This window comes from Schistocerca serialis, chromosome 2 (genome assembly GCF_023864345.2).
Source record: "Schistocerca serialis cubense isolate TAMUIC-IGC-003099 chromosome 2, iqSchSeri2.2, whole genome shotgun sequence".
In the NCBI taxonomy this organism is placed as follows: domain Eukaryota; kingdom Metazoa; phylum Arthropoda; class Insecta; order Orthoptera; family Acrididae; genus Schistocerca; species Schistocerca serialis.
In genome coordinates, this window is record NC_064639.1 from 1,127,999,105 (window position 1) to 1,128,012,589 (window position 13,485).

General features: G+C 36.5%; 1 protein-coding gene across 1 annotated transcript in view; it reads left to right on the top strand.

Annotated features, from left to right (window-relative positions):
* The window catches only part of LOC126456665 (meiosis 1 arrest protein-like), a 118,704-nt gene extending 109,710 nt beyond the window's left edge, over window positions 1-8,994 (top strand). Inside the window, exons 4-6 of the mRNA XM_050092409.1 lie at window positions 8,453-8,564; window positions 8,640-8,854; window positions 8,986-8,994. Coding sequence (XP_049948366.1) covers window positions 8,453-8,564; window positions 8,640-8,854; window positions 8,986-8,994 — 336 coding nt within the window. The remainder of the gene's footprint in view (window positions 1-8,452; window positions 8,565-8,639; window positions 8,855-8,985) is intronic.
* Window positions 8,995-13,485: the final 4,491 nt, after the last annotated feature.

Here is a 13,485-nt window from a genome sequence, read left to right on the forward strand (position 1 = left end):
CTTTGCTTCTGGCCTTTTGCAGTAGACGGCGTTAGTGGAAAGTAGTGGTGCAAGTCGTAGGTTGTAAGTGTCACACGTAAGCTTAGGCATTTGTGAACATAACACCATCAGAATATTAGTCAATTTTTGATTGCATCTTAAAGTTATTCTTGGCTGAATATGTCAACTTATGAGCCCAATCTTCATCATCTGTGGGAGGTTTTAATTTTCTGCTCTTTGATATGAATAAATCTGCACCTGAAGCTCATAAAAAGCTGGGTAAGACCTATGATGAGACGCCTGATAGTGACAGAACCTTGCAGAGAATGGTTTTCATGCTTCAAGAACGGTGATTTTGACGTTGAAGACCGGCATGGTTGTGAAAGAGAGAAAGCTTTCGATGCTATTGCAACCAAAGAGAACAATCATAGGAGATCATTATTGAAAGTAATTGATGTGTTTGAGCCAAGCACTGAAAGACAAATGGCCACAGTACAATGATATACATGAAAAGGTGATTTTGAAGCGTGACAGTGCTCGACCCCTTGTTGCAAAACGCACCAAAACGTACCTGAAAACGTTGAAATGGGAAATCTTACCCCACCCGCCGTATTCTCCAGACATTGTTCCCTTTGACTAACAACTTTTTAGTTCAATGGCACATGACCTGGCTGCCCAGCACTTCCTGTCATATGAACAATTGCAAAACTGGATCGATGCATGGATCTTCTCGAAAGATGCCTAGTTCTTCTGCCACGGGATTCGTATGCTGCCCAAAAGATGGGAGAAAGTAGTGGCCAGCAATGGCCAATACTTTGAAATGTAAAGTTTTTGTAAGGTGCTCACAATAAAGCCTCGAACTTTGAGAAGGCGGTGTGTGTGTGTGTGTGTGTGTGTGTGTGTGTGTGTGTGTGTGTGTGTGTGTGTGTGAGTGTGTGTGTGTGTGTGTAAATCTTAATTTTACAGCGTCCTGGGGGCCTTTCATCATGTACTTATACACTCTTTGTCCAAATATTTCAGTTTGTTTATTCAAAAGTGACAGAAACCTTTCACAGTCGCCAGAGTCAAATCTCTCTTCTCCCCAAAATTCACTCAAAATTCTCTGCTGCTTCTCTTTGGACCAATATTAATCTAAAAATGCTTTCTCAAAGCTTTGTCATGAAGTACAACAATCACCTACCTGAGCTGCCCATCCATAAGCATCCCCTTTCAAAAAACCTCTCACAAATGGCCTTTTCTCTTTGTCATTCCATGTTTCAGCCAAATTATTAAATTCCCTAATAAAATCCGGTGGATGCACTTCTCCATATGGTTCAAAATTAGTAAATTTCTTACAGCTAACAAATGGAGGACTGTTTGGGACACTGCATACTCTCCATACTCTATGCTTTCGATTTTGTACCTCTTCCATCTTTTTCAGCAAATTCTGAATCTAAATTTTTATTTACTTTTACCAGATTTACCTCTACCACTACTACACACTTGGTTTCTACCCCCATTTCAAAATTATTTGTCATCTGATCGATTTGGCTCTCAAGTTTCACCCTGTTTTCAGCACAAAATTTCCTGGCATCTTTGACTTCATCCTTAAACTATTTTTTGGAAACCTCCACCCTTCTACTATAGTCATCACATAGTTTCTTTCTCTCTACTACACATTTGCTACTCATTAATGTTAAGCTCTCATCAGCATTCTGCTCTACTTTCTTTATCTTTTCATCACAAATCTTAGCTACTGCCTCAATTCTGTTATTTAATTTTGAAAGATTATAGTTGACTATCTGAACCTTCTTTTTAATTTCTTTCTTCAGTTCATCCTTTGAGCTAACCATGTCAGTTTTAATGCTGTCAGTTTTCTTTTCTACCTTTCACGTAGTACTGATAATATGCCTTAACATTGCTTCCAAGTTTCCATCTGCCATAAACTGTTGCTCTTGCTGACTTTTGCTACTACGTTCCTCCTTCTTAACGATTTCACCCACTTCAGTACTGTTTTCGTCCATTTTGTTCTTTACAAAAGGACATTCGCCCCCATCCTAAAAAGTTAATTTCATGTCTAATTTATAACTACATTCGTCTACAGAACTATTCCTACTTAGGTCTTTCTGTTCATTTAAAAACTTAACCCCTACAGCTTTGTTCTCAGTCACACTGTCTTGTTCCTTAGGGTCACTCATTATGTTTCACTTAATACAACACAGCTTTTGCAATGAATTATGTTGTTTTAATTACTCATATGCTGCTGATCTGCTGTGGTTCTAGCGGTTGTCATCTGTAACTGCACGGCTGTGGCATGTTGTGATTCTCTCAGCAAGGCATCTTGTTTGTCTCTGGTCAGCTGTGTCCACCTGCATGCTGACTGGCTGCTCCTGCACTCAATGGCTGCTTCCATACAACCCGCTCACTGGTTGGCTGCTGCACCTTTTCCGTTATGAAACCCCAGTGCTGACTGGCTGTATCACTTCTTCCATGTAAAACTGTACTGTAAACCACTTGAGTTCACACTTCACTTTCAACTTTCATGGGTACTAGTTTATTGTGCCCACATACAATAATCCTCATGTTGGGGCACCACATGCAGCGGTTCGCCTACTTTTATTCTTCATTTGTTGATTGTCCTTGGTTTTGACGTACTGTGTTGCTACACTTGTTGGAAAATGGGGTTTGTAATTTGGACACTGACTGCGGTAAATAATGCAGCTGACAGGTGCACAGTTGAATTTCACAAATGTTCACTTTCACTTTTCACAACCCCCTATATACACATTTAATATGGCCAGTGTACTACTGTTTAATTTTCCATAAGCCTCATTAATAGTTTGCAGGTGAACATCCACATACTGCTACAGTAGTTTACTGTTGTACATCTATGAGCAGTAAAAGCCTAACCATACAGTTCACAGTCTTTCAAATAAATTGAACAGTCACTGTCATTGCTTTAGCACACTGACTATTGGTGTAACACTTATTTCACTGTTAAGTTGATGCATTTTTGTCGTCTAACTAACACATGTTCCTTGTCTGAAACTCGGCCGTGGACTGACTGTCTCGTGACCAAAAATCTGGTTCTTATATATCATCGCAATAATAGGCCCTGAAACTACACATTGTCCGATGTTTAATTTACAGAAATTACAATTAAAGCTTAACTCATTAAATTAACTGAATACATCAAAACATTGGTTCTTTTTAACAGTTTCTTCTACTGCAAGAGTTAGGCCGAATTACTTGTTTAAATGATGAAATTAACGTATATGGTTACATAAACAATACTGTTGACAAAACTGTTAATTACTTTGGAATTAATGAATGGCTGGTTTTGCTAACATGTTTCCAACTAGAGCCAAATAGATATGAGGCCTATCCACAAAGTACATTACGTTTTGGAATTAAAAATAAATAAAGTGTTGGAAATTTTTTTTATTATATACAGATGGTTACCTCTTCTTGAAGCTGTGTGTCGTCATCAAAACACTGCATAGCCAACCACTTCTTCATTGCTGGGAATAAGTGGAAGTCGCTCGGTGCCAGGTCGGGACTGTACAGCGGATGAGGAAACAATTCCCACTTAAAAGATTCGAGAACTTCACGAGTGGCATTTGCCATGTGGGCCCGGGCATTGTCGTGAATCAGCAAGATCTTTGAGCCCAACTTTCCCCTGTGCTTGTTTTGTATTGCTCTTCTGAGGTTGTGCAGAGTTTGGCAATACCTTTGAGAGTTTATTGTAGTGCCTCTTTCCAGGAAATCCACAAAAATCACACCTTTTCTGTCCCAAAAGAAGAGGTAACCACGTGGTTGAAGGCGCAGGTGGGCGAATTTTACGACGAAGGAATTTCCAAGCTCGTCCATCGCTACGATAAGTGCCTTAATTTAAATGGCAACTATGTAGAAATGTAGTATTTAAGTGTGGCTTTCATCTGTATAAAATAAAAAAATTCCAATACTTCATTTATTTTTAATTCCAAAACATAATGTACTTCGTGGATAGCCCTCGTATTTTAGGAATCCTAGCATTTCTTCTTCAAAATCTTTACAATTATTATAGAATTGGTATTTGTTTATATGTCAACAATAGAATTTAACTTACAAAACAATTACTGATTTCACCCTATAACAAAAGATACTAACTAGGAATAGTCAAAATAAATTGGAAAATCAATTACATACATAAAACTAAGCACAAAATGATAGGGCAGATGGCAAAACAAGAAGGGAAGTAAAACTGTCACAGCTTGCTTCATCACAAACAGTGAAACTTTTGTCATAGTTAACCACTCCAAAAATTTTAAAACATTGACAGTATTACTACAAAAATGTTTCAAAGAAAATCAGTATGGTTTTTGGGCTGTTAATGAGAACTATAAAATAGAAAAATAAGATGTCTATGGCAGACTAAGGATTTGCAAGTAGGTCATCTCACAAGCTCTGCCACCCAAAAAAAATATATGAACACAACGATCAAAATCTTATAAGGCATTATTAACTACATAATTAAACTTATATTAAAATGTTCAGATTTCAAAATATATATGAAACCTACTTATGTACTTAACAAAGTAGAGGTAAACATTTGACATAGTTACCTAAAGGTTAGATATATCTTTAATTCAAAAATTAATGAAAAACATCATTTGACAGCTGATGACATGCTGATCTTTCTGGAAAATTCTATGGAAGTAAATTTTGGTAAAAGAATGAACTGAAAGCCAAAACTGTGGCTGCATGACTAAAAAGTAATTACAAACTCATATGTAAGTGAAAACAAGCCTGAATAAGTTAATAACTATGTACAGAATTCTTGTTCTATTTGATTCTGGGGGGATCATTAAAACCGTGAGTCCTGGAACCAATAGCTTCATAACAATGTTTCCCAATCTGCCATGTTGCAATAAATTACAGCCGCCAAGAGAGTTAAGGCAAACAGTGTATATGATTGTCAGGTAACAGGAACATTTCAGTTTGAAGTATGATGTAGCCAGAAAAATTTCCTTTTTGATCATTTGTTCATTAATATATTCTGGTCACTGCCCGTAAAAACTATGGGCACATTGTGATTTCCCTAACAGTCAGTGCTAAACGATCACTGAGTGTGGTTTTCCTGATTGTCACTTCATGATGTACATTTCCAAACAGTGATGGCTTGAAGTCATTGCTCACTCTTTTAGTGCTTTGAAGAGCTGCTAAATGGATGTTACAAACTTGAAAAACGTATTTCAGGTGTGATCACTTCTTGCACATTCATTGGTGCAGTGTGCTTCCATAATTATCTCAACTGCAAAAGTTTGTCACAAAATGGGAAACCATAAATACACTAGCAGATTGTCTACAGTTTGATATGTAGACATTCTGCTAGTGTATTTATGGTTTCCCTATTTTGCTGCAGACCTGAAGGTGGTCATTATAGATTGAAACCGGTAGCCTGATGACAAAAAATTTGTGACCACAGATGTAAAGTTAAGGAAATTTATCCTATATTCGGGTGGCTGTTTTATTTGTGACCATGTCGCACCTTTTGATTGATAATAATGGTTTTGAATCAATGACAGTATTTCTGAAATGCGTGGTAATCTGCTTGAATGCTTTATTTTATAAGCAGGAGCCACACACAAAAGTCGAAAAACTTAACAATGTCTGGCGGACTGCAGCAGTCACTGCATCCCAGCTGGAATGTGTTAAATACAGACACTTCATGTGACCCATATTCTTTCAATCAGTTTCGATTCTCAAGCAATGACAACATGTGCCTATTGTCCATTGAAATCTCATTTAAAGCAGCTAAAAACTGATGTAAAAAAAGTCATTGACCTTTTTTCTTTTGAGTTAAGCTGCACAAAACACATATGACTCAGATTCATGCCAAGCCAATTGCAATTCTTTGTTTTTCTGAAGGCCAACCTACACGCTGTAATTTCATGATGGATTTAAGGTAGAACTTGAGTGATACTTGTACTGAAAGATTCCCAGTTCTAAATCGCTTAACTAATGACAGATTTACTGCTATATTTTGCAAAGATTTGTGTAATCCAACCCAGTTCAAAAGTAATAGCAGTGCGCATAGCTATAACACCAGGAGAAAGGATGATCTTCACTATGCAGGGTTAAATCTGGCTTTGGCACAGAAAGGGGTAAATTATGCTGCCACAAAAGTCTTTGGTCACCTACCAAACAGCATCAAAAACCTGACAGATAGCCAACTAACATTTAAAAATAAATTAAAAGAATTTCTAGATGACAACTCCTTCTACTCATTGGCTGAATTTTTAGATATAAATTAAGGGGGAAAAAATTAAACATTAGTGTCATGCAATATTTTGTATAATGTAATATCTTGTTCAGACATCTTTTATTAACCTGACATGTTCCACACCATTACAAAGTGCCGTATTCATGATCTATGGAACAAGTATTAATCTAATCTAATCTAATCTCTAATCTATATAAAAAGATGCTGTCTTCTCAAAATATCTTTCTTTGATTTTGAAACTAAAGCTACCTGTTTCTGTCAATGCACACTTACAAACCTCTTTTAGATGAATAGATGACTGTATTTAAGATGAATACCCCCAGATAAACACTAGTGCTTTTGAATAATCAATTGAGAAGCAGTTTGATTTTATACACAGCAGAAAAATACAAGTCTGGCAAAGCTGAATACAATGGAATACAATGGAAAATCCAGACTGAAATAATGAAGTATTATGAAAGGGACAGATTGCTACTCACCATATAGAGGAGATGTTGAGCAGCAGATGGGCACAAGATAAAACTGCTGAACATGTAAACTTTCAGCTAAAAGTCTTTCTTCTGACGTAGATAACACACAAGCACAATTCGTACACACATGACCACTGTCTCTGGTCACTGAGGCTGTTCCTATTAAGTTCCAGGTCTGTTTAGGCTCTGGATTCTGTATGGTAATGGGAAGTAGTTTCTGAGGGTGTGATAAATGTAATAGGCCTGCTAATCAGGCTTTTTAGCTATATGAGGGTATGTTTGGAGGCTGTTGTAGAGTTGGTGGATAGCGGTAGGCCAAGGTGAGTGTAGAAGGTGAACAGGTTGGAGAGTTTTTTGATGAAGCATTGTACATGCTGCTCTAGTTCCTGGAGGGCCAGAGTTTCATTGTGAGAGGCAGGACACAGTAATTTAGGATTACAGAGCAGGAGAATCTTGTGGTGAGGGCTAAGGACTGGCAGAATCTGAACACAGGGTGGCTCATTGCATAAGGAGGGGTCACAGCAGGAAATGGGTAATTTAATGGTAAGGCCATTTGGGGGATTCCATGTGCCAGGCAAGAACACAGAAACAGTGAGTGAGGCTGGGTTCTGGCTAGGGATAAGGAAATGTTTCTGTACTGGTGCAAATAGAAAGAGCAAGGATCCATGGTGGAGGATTAAAACTCATAAAGATACATGCATTGTGTAGAAATGAGTGCAAAATACATGCAAAAATATGCAAAATAAATAAAAATACATGGGAAAAATCACAACTACTAGGGAACAGATGAAGTATAGGGAAACAAGGCGAAGCCTGAGGGACTGGAGCTGGTAGTGAAAGGCGAAAACAAACTGAAATAGGCATGAAAACACAATGAGATCAAAGAGAAAATATTAAATAAAGATGATAGTGTAGGGCGAGTTCAGTGGGCGAGTTTGTATGAAGAAGAGGGGACATCAGATGTGACAGGACTAGGTGACGTCAGTATGTACATACTAAAATAAAAGGGGATAAAGGTTGGGGGGGGGGGGGTAGGGGGGGAGGTTTGGTAAGACGAGGTACAACAGATTTGTGTGGCACAGGAAGGTACAGAAAATTACATATTAATTATATCTGTGGAAATAATGTGGCTCTTCACTGACCAAATACAGTGTTCATGTGAGTATGAGTTGTGCTTGTGTGAATGTGTGTCTGTTATCTACTTTAGAAGAAGGCCTCTTGGCCAACAGTTCACATGTTTAGCAACCTTTTTGTTGTGCATGCCTGCAACTCAACATCTCTTCTACATGGTAAGTTAGCAATATACTCCTTTCATGATACTGTCAGTACTCCACAAACATAGAATTGTATTCTACCATTTCATCTTGTGATGGTCATTGAAGTAATGTTAATAGTTTGACCAGTCACTAACAATGTAATGTTCCTGAACAACAACAGTGTATGTGCCTCTTGCTCAATGGCAAAAAGAAGCTATAAAAATCCCTATTGGAGATGGGAGTATTGTGCTATTATTTTTAGTTGTGATAAAAATATAGTTTTGTGAAATCATTCAATACTTTTCAGTTACCAATAGGTGAAGAAATACTTTACAATGATTAACAGTTCCTTCTTGTGGTTTTTTGAAATTAAATACATGTTTAAGAAACAAATTAATGGATAATTATTTATGCAAATGCATTTCAGCAATGAAAACAGGTAGAATTTCTGAATTGAAGTATTTGTAATGTTAATATGAAATATGTGTTTTCTGTTTTGCTAGTGTTTTGCAACTATATGCCAGTATCTGACTGAGAATGAAATATATCTACTTACCAGGATAAAAGCCCAGCATCGCTCAGATCAAGTTTTTGGCTTCTATATTTTAGTAGCAGGTAAATATTTTGAAACAATATCTAACACACACACTCACATAGGAAACACTGTTCAAAATGAATTTAATATTACAGGGGACAAGTCACTTCTTCTAAAGTCAGTAGCCTCAGCTGAAATTACTCTTCCTTCGCAAGATGCTGCACATAGTGGTCAGATATCTGAGGAACTTCTCATCAAAATGAGTAACAACTTGACTGACCTACCACTGATTCAGGACTTCAATCCGCAGTTGTTCATTTCAGGACTATACACAGCCCTGAACCATAACTTAATACATGTCAGCTCACTGGTAATGTCAAAATTTTGTTTAACTGGTACTTCACATTCATTGTATGAATATTTGTGCTGTCCTTAGTTTCATTTGTTGCTCATGAGTTATAAAATATTAAATAAATAACTTTGTGCTTCATGTTTGTTCAGGTAATGTGAACATGTAGAGAACAAATTTTGGACTTTTTGTTCAGTTTACAATGTATATGTTTAACAACTCAAACACTTGTCATACAAATATGATTGTTATTTATATATTTACATGTCTAGTTCTGTTGGTTCGAACTGAGAACCAAATCACCAGGGTCACTGAATGTGTCAATACATGAAACTACAACATAAAAGTAATAACAGAAAATATAAAATGTTTATAAACCCAAAAGAAGTCAAGCCATAAGTTTTAATTTCCATATCAACAGTTTTCTTTTTTTGTTTGATATGTTCATGTAGAGAACTTATAGAATTACTGTGATGCCCAAGCTACAAACTTCACCATGAAGAGGCCACTTAGTGCAGTTCATGGTACTGCAAACTCCAAGGAATGATGTAAGCACAGTTTTTGTCACCACACAGTGCTCCAGGAACACCTTGGAAATATAACAACAAACAAACAACACCAGAATCATATCAATACCTTAACTAATAATACCCAAAGCTGTCTGAACACGCTATATTTGAGACTATTCATTACACAATTACAGCTATTGTTGAGGGTACAGTTGTTCTACTCATATCTCCCCTGTTTATCAAACATGCCTTTACCCTTATACTACTATAGATTACATCTAATTACAAACTTACACTGACAAACTGACTGCATGACTCTCTTTAACTTGATTGACATACCACAATTAACTGAACCATGGTACAGCCATGTATGCAAACCAAATGGATTGCAAAGGTACATCATGAGATGAATAAAACACAATTCACAATCATAAATGACTTGTGGAGTTATCAGTTACATACACATACTTTACAGTGTTCAAATGGTTCAAATGGTTCAAATGGCTCTGAGCACTATGCGACTTAACTTCTGAGGTCACAGTCGCCTAGAACTTAGAACTAATTAAACCTAACTAACCTAAGGACATCACACACATCCATGCCCGAGGCAGGATTCAAACCTGTGACCATAGCGGTCGCTCGGTTTCAGACTGTAGCGCTTAGAACCGCACGGCCACTCCGGCCGGCCTTTACAGTGTGCAACTTTTTATTATGTAATAATAATAATAATAATAATAATAATATTTATTCAACATCGAATAATCAAATACAATCCCTAAAAATAATACAGTTTCAGGACATCATACAGATTATTCTTCTGAATACGTCAGTTTATAAATTACAAACTAAAGATTTGTTTGTATTAATAAATTTTACATTTTGATGGATTTTACATTTGGTAGTATGCAATCACGATATTACAAATATTGTTTTTATCAACATTATATTAGTTGTAGGTTACTTAAAACTATGAGCTTGACATACTTATGAAGCACTTTTCATACAGATATAATACTCGTCTAGGGAATAAAAAGGGTTTTCAATTAGAATTTTTTTTAGCTGATCTTTTAATTTGTTAGTAGGAAGGGTTGTGAGACTTTTTGGTAAGGCATTGGCTAGCTTCAGCCCAGCATGAAGTGCATTTTTTTCATATAAAGCTGTTCTGTGGCTATTTACATGGTATCTGAACTTTTGCCTTGTATCATACTGGTGCAGGTCACAGTTGAAATTTGGATTTATTGTTTTCACAAGCAATATAACTTTCAATATGTATACACCTATAATGGTAAGCACACCTAATTTTGGGAACAGATTCCAACATGATTCTCGAGGTTTGGCACCACAAATAATTCTGATAACTTTTTTCTGTAGTATTAATAATGTACTTATGAATATAATAGAGGGAAACATTCCACATGGGAAAAATATATCTAAAAACAAAGATGATGAGACTTACCAAACAAAAGTGCTGGCAGGTCGATAGACACACAAACAAACACAAACATACACACAAAATTCTAGCTTTCGCAACCAGCAGTTGCTTCGTCAGGAAAGAGGGAAGGAGAGGGAAAGACGAAAGGATGTGGGTTTTAAGGGAGAAGGTAAGGAGTCATTCCAATCCCGGGAGCGGAAGGACTTACCTTAGGGGGAAAAAAGGACGGGTATACACTCGCACACACACACACACAAACACACGCACACACATATCCATCTGCACATACACAGACACAAGCAGACAAATTAGAACAGCATGCCACCTTTCACCTCAAATGTCTGCTTGTGTCTGTGTACGTGCGGATGGATATGTGTGTGTGTGTGTGCGAGTGTATACCCATCCGTTTTTCCCCCTAAGGTAAGTCTTTCCGCTCCCGGGATTGAAATGACTCCTTACCCTCTCCCTTAAAACCCACATCCTTTCGTCTTTCCCTCTCCTTCCCTCTTTCCTGACGCAGCAACTGTTGGTTGCGAAAGCTAGAATTTTGTGTGTATGTTTGTGTTTGTTTGTGTGTCTATCAACCTGCCAGCACTTTTTTTTGGTAAGTCTCACCATCTTTGTTTTTAGATATAATAATGTACTTAGGTTGGTTTGAGTTGTTGCACCCCATATTTCTGCAGCGTAGTTTAAGTTTGATAAGAATAGGGCATGATAAGCAGTTCTTAGTACACACATGTCCTTACAATATTTGCTAATCATATTTATAGCAAACACATTCTTTGACAGCTTACATGCTAAGGAATCAATATGCATGTCCCATTTGAGGCTGTCTTGGATTGTAATTCCCAAGAACTTTGTCCATTTTTCCTTTTTTACAACGTCATTTCCTATGGATAATTTCATGTCAAATTCTATTTGTTTCCTTGTGTTAAATTCCATCATTGCAGTGTTTGAAGCACTTACATTTAGATGGCTTTCATTAAAATACTTGACTATTTCATTAGTTACATTGTTGCACTGTACCTCCAGACTCTGATAGTCTTTGTGTTTACACACTATTGATGTGTCATCTGCATACAATATTTTTGTACAGTTAGGAGAAAAATACTGTATATCATTAATATAAATCAAGAAAAGAAGGGGTCCCAAGACAGAACCTTGAGGCACTCCATATTTGATATCAATAATTTTAGATTTGTAAGACCCACTGTTTGTTTTAAGCAAGACAAATTGTTTTCTATTGCTCATATACAATTTTATTAGCTCATAGCCAGTTCCTCTGATACCCAGGTTCCACACCTTGTCAAGTAATATGGTGATGTTGACACAATCAAAAGCTTTTTCTAGATCAAGGAACACTCCACTTACATACTCCTTATTCTCTACGGCCGTTATTATTTTGTCTATTAATTGTGCTGCTGCTACTGATATTGACTTGTTTTTCATAAAGCCATTCTGATTTTCAAATATTAAATTGTGTTGACTCAGGAATGTCATTAGTCTAGTATAAATAACTTTCTCAACTACCTTAGAAAATGCAGGTAAGATTGAGATGGGGCGGTAGTTTTCAATTTTAGATTTATCACCTTTCTTGTGAATCGGGGTTACTTGTGCTGTCTTTAGACTATCTGGGAAACAACCTGATGCAATTACATCATTTACTGCTGTGGCCATGGCATCAGATATGTTGTCTATGCATCTTTTCAGTGTACTGATAAACAATCCATCATATCCTGCTGATTTTGTATTTTTTAATGACATTACTATGTTTTTGACTTCCTTGTTATTGGTTGGGGCCAAGTATATGGTTTGTTTGATTGGAATGCCCCTATATCTATGCTGAAGATTCTTAAAATGGTCATTGACAGATTTTCCAACAGAAGAAAAGTACTCATTAAAAACATTTGCAATCTGACATTGACATTTCATGATATGCCCTTTATGGTTTATAGTAAAATCACTTGTTGATCTGTCCTTACAATCCCTAAAGCTACTTGTTACTTTCCAAACAGGTAAACCTGTGTTAGTAGAGTTTCTTAACATTGTGGCTACATATTTACTTTTCGTTTCTAGCAGAAGATCTTTATAGTAATCCTGATAGTTCTTAAATTCTACCTTTAGTCTATTATTATTGTTATTATTTATCATTGCATATTGGAAAAGTCTAAGTTTCTCTCTTGTTGTTTTTACTTCAAGATTTATCCAGTTATTTTTTTTTTAATCTTTTTGCAGTCATTTACTGTAAAGGTCATTTCTGGACATGAGACATTGAAGCAATAATAAAAATCTGATGAAAACTCACTGAAAGTAAAGCTGTTTTTTTCACCCCATAGCAGGCTTTTTAGCAAACTGTTGAAATCTTTAACATTGTCATCATTGGTCATTCTTTTTGTCACATATTGTTTCTCTTTTCTATTGACATGAAGATTTTCAGCTTCTATCAATACCTGTACCGCGTGGTGGTCAGAAATGGTAAGCTTCATAACTGATGCACTGAATGTTAAGTGGGACATGTTAGTTATAATGTTGTCAATGCATGATTTTACACTATTGACCTCTCTAGTGGGCTCATTTATCAGAAATGCTAAGTTAAATTGAGCTAGTATTAGCATTAGCTTTTTAGATACAGAGTCAATGGACAGCAAGTCAATGTTTGTATCTCCAGTTAGTATTATGTTAACCCAGCCATTTTTATTGCAGTGTTTACT